At 36.7% G+C, this 11,923-nt stretch overlaps 1 protein-coding gene across 5 annotated transcripts in view; it reads left to right on the top strand.

The window, feature by feature from the left end:
• TASP1 (taspase 1) overlaps positions 1 to 11,923 on the top strand; it is a 76,080-nt gene that overhangs the window by 21,207 nt on the left and 42,950 nt on the right. For 3 of the 5 annotated variants that reach the window (XR_004082460.1, XM_005428045.2, XM_005428044.2), the window contains one exon: positions 7,227 to 7,333. Coding sequence is in view for 4 of the 5 variants with exons in the window: in XM_005428045.2 (XP_005428102.1) it covers positions 7,227 to 7,333 (107 nt within the window). In the remaining variant the exon portion in view is untranslated. Of the gene's footprint in view, positions 1 to 7,226; positions 7,334 to 8,376; positions 8,461 to 11,923 lie in introns of all 5 variants that reach the window. The other 2 variants (XM_005428043.2, XM_031062837.1) reach the window with 1 other exon arrangement.

Below are 11,923 nucleotides of genomic sequence, written 5' to 3'. Positions count from 1 at the left end.
GGAAAGAGCAGGAAGGCTCCTCCTCATGCAGCAAACTTGTAACTCTCACAATGTGGAAATGCTGTAAGCACCTCAGTGAATAATGTTATATAAGAACAAAAATAGCAGCAGTGGATCTACATAACTTGTGAACTGCAGTTCAAGAGTAGCCATAAATAAGATACTTAAGAAAGCATGTAAGAACAGAACAAGTATTTGCTTTCCTTCCCCTATCCCTTATATTATCCCAGACTCTAAATTCTGTACTTGTTAGTGACTCCTGCATACATGGAAAGTAAACAGTGGCATTTTCTGACATGAAATTTTTGTTTCCTTTTGAATCCATATTAGTTTCCAGCACCTGCAAAAACCTTTACAACTATGAGTTACCTCATTGTCATTATTTTGAGACTTGCTGAATAAAAGCTGCTACTTCAGTGTCAGAATCCTACTCAGAATTCTTCTTCAGTCAAAATCTCAAATTACCTTGAATAACTTCGTGTTAGCAGTAAAATCACATCTTGTTCATCAGACTCAGGGCTGCTGTGGGTTGGTTTGAAATTCTGCTTGTAACAGACCATTTCTTTACTTGTACTTTGTTATTTTTTTAACTGTGTGCATGCAGAGAAATTTCTGTTTATCTTATGGCTGCTTGGATTCTTTAATGAAGGGAGAGTATTTTTTTCTGGATGAGTGTAGTGCAAACTGTGCTATTTCTAGTGACACTGTGTGTCTCCCTGACCACCAGTATTGCCTGCCTCTCCTCCAAAACCCCAAATCTCACCTCACTCACAGTTCTCTCATTATTTCATTATTATTGTATTAAGAAAAACACTTGCTGTATTGCTGGAACTGTGCTATGAATTTCAGGCAGTGGCTCAGACCATGTTTCCTTTGCTTTTAAGGGGAGGATAAAAGATTTGGAGATAAACTCAAGGGTTCTGGGGATTTGGTTAGGAAGCTTGGTTAATCTGAATACATGGTGTAAATCTTCCCTGGATTTGGTGACAGTAGGGTCACTTCTTGTTCTGAAATCTGAGCAGCTGAGTGCAGCCAGGGGAATGGCTGTAAGTTACCCAGGAAAAAGGTTGGGCCAAAGTGCCCAGAAGATTCTTTGAATGAAAATCTTCCAGGCTCAGGAAAGGCTGCTTGATGACAAACAAGATTTCTTGGAGGAGGCAGTAAGAAATGCTGTGTCCAGCAGCAGTTTACCCTGAGTTTGTGTTGTAAAGAACAGATCTATAGAGTAGTGCTCTGAGATATAGGTTATTTTTTTAATATGCTTGTAAGTGCCTTTTCTCCCCCATTCATTTTGCTGTTTCTGTCAGAGTATGGCAACATGGAAGCCATCTCTAGTAGTCTTTTAGTCCCAGCACAAGTCTAAGTGGTGTTAATCTGTCATTTAAAATAGCTTTGTTAAAAAGAAATTTATTTTCATCTTCCTGTTTTAATTTGTGTCATTTATTTTAGCAACTGCTCAACAGAATTCTTCACAAGATCATTTGAATTCCTGTGGGTTAACTAATTTGTTAATATATTCCTTTTTAATTCTCTTCTCCAACAGTTGCATTCTCTTTTAATATGGAATAGAAAGATAAATTGCAGAAAGCTTCTGCCAGCTGACTCTAAGCGCTGTCTGCCAGGGGGTGCTATATGATTAGTCAGAACTCTATCTCTACTTCAAAGATTTTAAAATATTCTTGGGGTTTTTGTAGTATTTCCAATTTATAGTTTGATTTTAAACAAGGATTGCTGGACACTTACAAGTTGCATAATATTTAGTTGCATAATAATTTGTAATGTGTGTGATTGAAAGTTGATATTTGGGGTTTGTGTTCCCAGCTTGCTGTTCCACCACTGTAACCAGGAAGGTTTGAATATTTTCCTGGACTTGATTTGTAATTTAGTGGTGCTAACAATTTGTATTTCCTTCCTCTGTTTGAAAATATAGTTATTCACATAGCCATTTTCCAAATTTTCAGCCTTGCTGAAAATAAGGGAATACATGTGGCTTGTAAAAGCATGGGGATTTTATGGAAACATGGACTTCGTAGTAAAAATGTTTTGCATGAACTTTGGGCAAGAAATTAAGTGTATTCTGATAAACAGCCTGTCATCTGAGGGCCCTTTTAAGGTACACAGGGCTAGAATTAACAAGCAGATAGATATGTATCAATTGTACCATTATTTAACAAAAGAAAAGGTGCCTTAGTGTTATATTTAAGTCTGTATGTACAATTCAGTAGTTTCAGGGACTTCATGTATAGGACAATTTCATTCTGCTTTTCATATGCCTGTGCTCTCTGAATCATTTCTAATGGGCTGTGAAAGGTGACTGAGAAAAACTTCTGAAGAGCTGTGTAAAATGGGGAATACAATTGTGTTTCATTTACTTAGTCATTGTATCATTGCTGTCAAGGTTTTTGATTAAATTTTTACCTGTACATAGTATAATGGTTAAAGGGATTAAGGGAATGATCAGAGTAAAGGATGTGGAAGTTTTATGGCAAACAAGTGGCACAGATGAATCTCTTCATCATTAGTCAGAGACTAATAATCTCTTCCACTGACCTGCTTGCTGAAAATTACTTTCTCATCTCCTTGTTAGGTGGTGATAATGATGAAAAAAGCCTGTAAAAAAGGTGTATTTATTGTCTAGCAGTGATAGTTTAGGAGTTGAATCGTGGGCTAATTAATTATGTAATTTGTGAGATCCTGTGGCCTTTTCTCAGCAGGGTATCCAGGAACATCAGAACCTTTTGAACATCCACAGCAGACTTAGCTTTGAACAAATGAGCCTGTCAGACTTTTCTGCATTTACAGATAAATATTATCAAGTGCATGTTCTGATACCACACCCACTAATGCCAACCTCTCCTGCAGGCAAGTGGTGTTGAGCAGGAGCTTCTTCTGCTGTTCTGTGCTCAGCCACTGAGCCTTGTCCCAGGCAAACCCCCCCTGAACCTTGTCCCAGGCAAACCCCCACACTTGTCTCAGCTCTGCTGTGACCAAATATTCCACCAGAGCTTCCCCTGTCTGGCACAGTTGCACCAAACTGCAGAGTCCATGTGGGCTGCTCATGTTGGTACCTTGGGGGCTGAAGGGAGAATGTGGATGATTAGGAAGGTGTCTCCAGGTCCTTGAAGATTATTTGTTCCAGAAGAGGCAGGGATGTGTGGTAAATACTGTAAATGAGGTTGGATTTATTTATTATGCTTTGGTTCTGATGTGCTACAGTTGTCACTCATTGAGTCTTTAGTCTGGATGAGGCCTGAGAAAATGACTTTTAAACAAGAACAGTAATTTTTTAAAGCTGTGGAGCTTTTTTTCGTTTTTTTTTTCCTTCCTCTCCCAGCAGCTCAGAGGCAGTTTTATTTATGTCAGTAGGTGCATAAATGAGGGAGCAGAAGAGATGGGCTGGTTGTACTCACAAGACTCAATTCTCAATTCTTCTAAGCATGATGTGGAGTGCACATGCTGTTACTGGGTAGGGTAGTAATTGCCAGAGATTTTATCTGAAAGTACTTTTTTGAATTACATCTAAACTTTTAAGTTCTTGAGCAAAATCAAGGGACATTTTACTAAACACCTTTCCATAGATTTCAACAACAGTACCACTGGGTTGTGATCCAAAACTTTTTCAAGCTAAGATTCCATCAGCTCCCTTACCCCTCTTCCTAGCTTTCTCCCAGTCAGTAAGTTTTGCTTCTCTTGCTCTTCTCTTCCTCCTTGACCCAGGCAACATCAGGCTGATGTAGCTATATTGCATTTGTTTTAGGAAAACATGCCTGTCTTCATCACTGTGTTGTGACCCTTTCCTTTTCTCAAGCTTGGAATGCACTGTCTGGTTGGAGAAGGTGAGAGTGGTTTTTATACTGTCATTAAGGACAAATGAAATTTTGTAGTGTCCTTGCACCACAAAGTTGAGGTTTTGTTTTAGATTTAATGTGAATTATGAACTCAGATTGTGTGTAGGTGTTTTCTTTCTGTCTGTAGCACTTATTTGCAAAATAACTTTTCTGTGGGTTGTTTTTCCATGTTGTGTGTGTGTTGTTAACCAAGCATGTTTGAATCCTGGATTATATGTTAGTTCATGGAATGTTTTAATTTGATGTTTTAGTGTGTTCTTTGTCAAGGACCAAACTTAGAGGGTGTTTTCAGGAAGCTTTGGTTTCATCTTTCATGTGTGTATTTTGGAGCTCACTTGTGTTCCTCAGTTTCTTTTGTCACTAGTAGACCAAGATGAAGCAATGAAAGTACTGTTCATTTTATGGCATTTATAGTGGTTTTACATAGATAGAACATCACAAAGGCAGGAATAAACTGAGGGCAGGCAGCTTGTCACTTGATTTAGTTTTTATTCACTTATTCTGGAGAGAAAAAAAAAACAAATTTAAGATTCAAGTTAGAGTCAAGACCTTTTTTTTTTTTTAACTGAAGTTGGACATAAAACTATGAGAGGAAAAATTTGCCAGGTTTTGAGTTGTAACCTGGTCCTTTATTTCATGGTTATTGGGTCACTTTGGAGGTATTAGCTGGCTTATCCTGCTAAGAGGAATTGATAATTACTGCTAGTAATTATTTTCGTTAAATAATGAAATACTGTTATTCATAAATCCTTGCTAAAACAAAACCTTCACCTTTCATGTAAAAATTAATCCTAATAACTATTCTGAAGTTCAGTGTAGCCCTGAGCACAAGAATTTCCCTTCTAGGGGATGTCTGACTAGACTGATTTTCCCTCACAGGTATAAAAGGTATGATGTTTCATGGTCAACTGAACAAAACTGAAGAGTATGAATTAATACCTTCTTTATTTAAACCCAGGGTTGATCAAATACTGATGCAGAGGCCCAGAGGAGTTGTGAAATCTTCATTGTTGAAAATCCTCAGAATCTGATAAATCCTTTTAAATTGGATTTGGGTTTTTTTGGAGGTTGGACTTCACAACCTCCTAATATCTCTTCCAAGCTACACCATTAAATGCTGCTAGAAAGGTGCCTTCATCTGTCTGTCTCACATGGCCCATGAGATGTGTACCTCTTTGCTCATAATAATGTTTTTTTCTACCCCATATTTCTCAACTTACTGATACCACTTTGAATTAACAATGCAGATAAGAAGTTACTGTTAGCAGATCGTTCAGAATAAGGATTCAGGTTTTTTCCTGTTTTGAAAAGACAAACTATCTTAAGGCACAGAGTAACCTCTGAAAATTAGTTGCTTAGCTGGGGATTGCAGTCTTAAGTGAATGAAACATCTCTAAAGCTTGGAGAATTTTGTGTGTTGTGGAAAAATGGCAGGATAAATATGCTGCCAAGGTATAGGTGGAGATGCTGAGAGGCCATATAGCAGCACTCTGTGCAGCTGGCAGGGCAGCTTGGAGCTAGTCCATGTGTTGTGTGCATTTGATGTGATCTTGAGCATGTGTTTGAGCTGGTGAACATGCAAATACTGCAGAAGGTTTCAGGACACTGCTGGCATTGGGCTCTGAACTACAAGGAACTGTTCAGGTTTGCATGTGTGGGCTTCTGCACCCTTTTGCTTCTCTAGGTCCATGTTTTTCCAGCTTGCCAGGAGGCAGTGGCAGCAGCAGGTAACAGGTTTAGGCATATTTATCCTGCTTTTGAGGAATACCAAGGCCAACACCATTCTTGCTCACCCCAAATGGCTCTGCCCATAGGTATTTGCTGTGCTTGGTGAACTTGTGTCAACTTAAAAGTTCTCCTGTTTAAAAATTCTCTTAAAAACAATGTGCTGGCTTAGTTCATTTTGGGGCACCTCTGTTTACAAAGTTCATTATCTGTGAGAGATTTGTAGTTTATTTCTCCCTACTGCCCATTGATACTAGACTAAAATGATTCTTTGTCTGCTCCCTCTTATCAAGTATTCAGGTTTTACCTCTTCATCCTCATTTCAAACATAAAAATGTGTTGTCCTAAGTAGCTGCATTAATCAGCCCTATATAGTAGAATGCATTCCTTTCTTGGTGATGGCTGATTAATATGGGTTTCCATTTTTAAAGAATTGCTATTCATTAGGTTTTTGGGGAGAAATGCCAACTTTGTCACTACTTTTTTGAGTTATATCCTTGAACTAACTGTAACTAACTGTGTGTATATTAAGGTCCAGTTTTATATACTTAAAAACATGATTAAAAGAGAGTTCACTAGGTGAATTAGACACCTGTGTGGAGAAGTTTCAAAGTAAAATGCTCACTGTCTGTGTACTTTGTGAGAATTGTAAATGAAAACTCTGGGTTCCATTGGCTCTGTAATATTGAGTTTATTACTACACTTCATGTAAGTGTTCCAGTCTTCTGAATAATAGTGATGTAACTAGGTTCAGAATTTAATTTAAAATGAAGTTTATAGAAAAACCTGTGCTTTTAAGTTTCCATTGAATTTGTGACTTACTTGTATAAGTAAAAGATTCAAATTGCTCTGTTCTCCCAATAGCTTGATTTGGTGTGGTTAAACAAGTGACAAAAGACATTTTCTCCACACTTCTTTACATTTTACAGAGGATGTTAAAACAGCCTGGGGATGATATTGAGTCAAAACTAATTTAAACTAAATATGTCAATATCTGCTATTTGTTCATTAAATGAAACTTCCAAAATGGGAACCTGTAATTTTGGTCTCTTAAGTATAACAATTTTATTTTTTAGTCCACTTTAGAGAGCATTTCCTTTCTGAATGTAGGGCTTAGATGTGGAAAGTAGATGTTTGTCGTCTTGAGACCTAGGTGGTCTTTAGACTGTGTTGGATTATGGAGCATAAACTACTGCTAGACTTATGTGTGGCTTTAAATATATGGGTAAACATACAGATATGTGATTAAGGTAATAAAATAGTAACCTAATTTCATGGCTATCAGAATGAGCTCACATGGCATCTATTTACTTGTCAGCAGTCAAAAACAATTTTAACACAAGTCACTCTGTTCTCTTCTGTGCAGTGCTGCTTCATTGCCAAAGATATTTTGACCAGCTTCCATGTGTTCATGCTGTGTTTCTACCAGATATTTTACTCATCAGTGTTGCTGAACAATGGTAGAACTTTTAAACTTAGGGCAAGATGTGAACAACTTGTACTGAAACTTGCATACTTAGTTTTTGGCTTTTTATTGATGCTTTTTGCATCAATAAAGAAGCGGGGGATGTGTCCTTCAAAATGTCAACTTATCAATATTTGCTTCAAATAAGTAAATTTTACTTAGTTACATGCTTTTGAACTATTTTATAGGGTTTAGTTTAGCAGCTTTTAAGAGGAACAAGAGGAAGCTGGAGTTGGCCGAAAAGGTGGAAACAGATCTCATTCAACTAAAGAAAAGAAGACAATCAAATGAAAAGGTTAGCTCTTGTTTCGAATTCTTGTGTCGTCCTAAACTTACAGCTGACTGCTAATAAACTTCTTGTCTTATAAGACTGATGTAGTCTCAGAAGCTTGTTCTCCTTGTCCATCTTAATGTTTAGATGATATAATGAAAACTTAGTGCAGTTAAAACTTTCTGCCTTGCTATTTGAAAACCAAACCATCACTTTATATCTTGTTTGTGCTAAGAAAAATATTTTGCTCATTTTGAACTGGAAATATGACAAATGTAAATACAAGCAGATAATTATTTACCAAAACATTTTCTTTAGCTTGGGATCTCTGTCATTGTTTCCCACTTTTTAATGTCTCCTGAGCACACTGCATTATGGAACTGGAATTGGTGAAATTTGAAATATCAGGTAGGTAAACATATGCATCTGTGCATGCATCTTGCATTGACCTGTCCCATATTACCTGTGCTACAAAACTACCAGGGATTCCCTGTTCCCCTCATTCTTAGTTTAAATGCACAGCTTTGGTAACCTGTGAGAATGTCATTCACAGTATTTGTGTTTGATGTTGAGTATCAAAGTATGGCTCATTAAATTAAATGCCTGTGCTTTATTTGGGGCCTTTAGGCCTTTGGATTGGACATTGCTGTCTGACTCCTGCATAGTTACATATATTGATCTAAATAAGGTATAAATCCCAGAGAATTGTTAGCAAAAGTGTATTCTCTGTGGTCTGCAAAGGCAAACAGTGATAAATTAGGCAATTTGCATCTGTGTTCTTAGATAAGATATTTTCTCTAGCAGGATGCTAATTTTAATTTTTTCGAGGATTTAAGATTTGTGAAGAAGTTAAGGATGGGGGAGCCATGGAAGTTAGTTGTTCATTTTGGAACTTTTCCTGTTCACAGGATTTCAGTTCCCTCCTTGTGAACCTGGGAGTGTGAAAGTGTACCTGGGGAGAGGAGGGGTCCCTGTGCAGTTTTGCTGTTCATGTAATAAGGGGCAGGTCAATGCTTGAAACATATGCCAATGCATGAGCTTACCAACCTGCAATTTGAAATTTCAAGGGCTCCAGAGTCCTCTGCAGAGCTTGTGGGAGATTACCAGTGGTGGTAGGTAAAGGAGGTGATCACATAGAGCTCTTCTCCCTGGTGAGTAATCCAGTAACAACTGGTTTTGTCAGCTGTCTGGGCACATCCTGTCCATGGAGCAGGGATGAAAACCAACCCATGCTCTCAATGTGGGATTCTCCTGCTATCCACAGAGTGTAGGATAATTGCAGCCTTACAGGAGGTAAGGTTTTCTAAGTAGTTTTTCCAAATGAAATAGAAATGAAAAATCAAATTCTAAAAAAAAAAAAAAAAAAAAAAAAAAAAAAAAAAAAAAAAAAAAAAAAAAAAAAAAAAAAATAGAGTATTTCTCACCAAACTAGTAGAAAAAGGTCATTTAGCTAGGATGAGGCATGTGATTTGTTGCCCCAAAACTCACACTGTCAAAGCTGTGCTCTCGTAAAAGGTTTTAAAATAACTGATTTAAAACCATTGAAATACTCGAGTAATTAGAAGTTAATCTTCTTGTCAAAGTTATTTTAATTGATATATACTCCTGTAACTTCTTTATCAGCTGTGCTTCTCTGGAGCTGCAGACCATTCCTGTCAGGAAGGTTTTTTCCCCTGAAGGACTTCAGAGCTGGTTTATTATCTGGTTTGACTCAGCCACTTCAACTCTGTGCTGCAGCTGAGCCTGTGTGCCTCTGTCAGTGCTGCAGGCTGTGGGGAGAGCAAGGTAGAAAGGATGTTTTAACTAAGGTGGAGTTGAATGGGATCAGACCTAATAGGCCAATGTGAAGAGACAGTATTGTGACCAAAACAGACTGAAATTACTTGGAAGTTTGAGCTACTGATAAATATCATTAGCTAAAAAGAAAAATACAGGTTTAAAAATTAGTTTTCAATAAAAATGCCATGATACCAACCTTAAAAAGAATGAGGCTGTTTAAATTTGTCAGAGTTTGTATGGAAACATTTGGCAGTGTAACTTACTAAAGGAGTTTTATTTCCTGCTAAATGGAGTTTTTTCTGTGTTTTTCTTTGTTCACCCAGTGTAGCATTTGCAGCAGGTTATGCATTTGCATACAGGAAGATCCATTTATAATTTCACCAAATTTTGAAGGTGTAAAACTTTTGTCTCTTTCAAGTTGCAGAGTCTTACTGATTTACATAGCTAAGAAATAATTTACACACAAACAAAAATTAACTAAGCATTCTCATGGGGGGTGTCTATCATGTGTTCATTCAGCCAGATGCCATTCTCAAATTCTCCCCTCAAGCACCAGTAAATATCAGAAGTAAATATTTGTCTGCTTACTGTTAGTCTGTCTTTTACCAGAGGAAATTGTTGTTGAAAATAGCTTAGCAGAGTTTGGCTAGAAGCCCTAATTTTACTTTGTCTTTTGCTATTAAAAAGAAAAATACAGGTTTAAAAGTAAAAATACAGGTTTAAAAATTAGATCACTTTTACAAGTGATCTCAGCTTATCTGTAAAAAGTTGTCCCCTTCTTGGTTTGAATAAGTGACACTAAGAATCACTAGTACACATGATTTTTTTGGAACAAATTGGTATTTGTAAGTTAGTATTTTATAGCCTAATTATTTAACTCTATAAATGACATTATTTAGGTTGAGTTTTCTTAAAACTGGCTTGGTTTTTATCTACATCAACATAGGTACTGACATATGTATACACCAGTTGGAATTATGCAATATGCATGGAATCAACAGTTCCATGTGCTTCTGTTAGTGTATTAAGACTGAACAGATTTAGAAAATGTTTTTGTCTATGTGCAGATAATTGGAAGTGTAGCAGTCAACTATGGCAATCCTAATGTCTGTCTTTAGTCTTGCAGTTTGGAAATTTCCTTAAAAAAGAAATAAATGTTCCATCTGACATTTGTGTGCAAATAGTCTTTGATGGTAAAACCTTACCGTTTTCAAAAGTATGCTTCAAAATCCATTTAATATGGGAAAAGAAACCTAAATAATTTTCACCCATTCTAGTTAAGTTTTGTTGTTTTGTTTTGGCTTTATCTGTGGAAATACAGTATAGAATAATTTCCTCATCTTGCACATGAGGATCAAACAAAATGTTCTTTTTTACACACCAAACAATTGTTAAACTGGGAAAGCTGGGATTGTTCATCAGGCTTTGTATAATTACATAGTTGGGTAATAGCATATAAATGTTAGTTGCTTCAATCTGATAATTTTGTATTTTGTCAGTTATACTCAGAGATAAGATTTAGTGGTAATTACTTTCTATGGCATTTCAACACTATCTCAAGTGGAGAGGGAAAAGTCCCTGTGTGCAGAATCTTTCAGTGGGCACTGGGTAGAGCTCTCCTAATCTGCTAATTGCTTCCTTAGGGGTTTGTAGTGACGAATATTTACAATTTTTTATGTGCAGGAGGGAAGGAGGGTTTTTTAAAAAGGTTTGCTAGAACTCTGCATTTGTGCAGATGAGCATCTTTCAGTTTTTGTGTGCATATTCTTAGCAAAATCTGAGTATTTAGACCATGGTTTAATAAATTAATTTCCTTTCCTGTTGCAAGGTGCAAATTAAGTAATGTGAGGTCTGACTTATAACACTGACTTTCAGTTTTTTCCATGCAAGATATTAACTACATAAGAGATTATATTTAGGTTGCAATACTGCATTGTTAAAACCCCAAACTGCTTTTGCAGTGGACAAGTATAATTTAGTAACTGAACTCAGATACAGAATTTGGTAACAGATATCACCAAGTTTCCTTTAGAACCTGCAAAATTTTAAAATGTAAGTAGCTAAGTAAATCAATCAGTAGAAAGGTAAGGACAAGCAAGCTGGATCTTGTTTAGTCCCTATCGGACCTGTATAGAGTTTGGTCTTATTTTAGACTTTGTGAATTGTAATATTTATCATACTTTCTAAATAATTTCTAATATTTTCTAAATATATTTTTATTGTCCTGACACTAGCTTGACAGGATCCTCTGCTTCTCAACATTGATGTGATTTGAAGAGATGAAATGTATGACACTGAAAGGCTTATCAGCCGGTGCAGCCTTGCAGTGACTCCTCAGGCACACGATGCTTTTCCCCAGGGAGATGTACAGAAAGTTCCTTTGTTAAATTGTGATGAGCTCTTTATTGACTTGTCCACAAATCAGGGTTGCCAGTACAGTTCATGTATGTAGAAGATGCTGGCAATGTTTTTTTTCCCATTGGATGGGGAATAGAACATTGCTGCTTTTCAGTTTGCTGAATAAGGATAAATACAGCATCACCTATATATCAATGACTTTTTTTTAAATCACAAACCAGTCCTGTTTCCCCCCACCCCAAACCTGTATTACTGAGAAGAAAAATACAGAATTCCTTTCCTTCAGAAATACAGGTTTCCTTCAGAAGGTTGTGTGGGCCAAGTCAACCTTCCCTTAGCAATGCTTCCCTTAGAAAAGATGTCCAGCCTTGAGGTTGCCTCATTGAAACTAACTTTGAGAAGCTAGATTTTTATATCTGTGGCTATTGATTAAGTTTTTTTGTTGTGGGTATAATTTCCTTTGATAAAAGAGGAAAT

This window comes from Geospiza fortis, unplaced genomic scaffold, assembly GCF_000277835.1.
Source record: "Geospiza fortis unplaced genomic scaffold, GeoFor_1.0 scaffold185, whole genome shotgun sequence".
Classification (NCBI taxonomy): domain Eukaryota; kingdom Metazoa; phylum Chordata; class Aves; order Passeriformes; family Thraupidae; genus Geospiza; species Geospiza fortis.
Note: the sequence above shows the minus strand (reverse complement) of the source record. Positions and strands in the feature narration are given on the sequence as shown.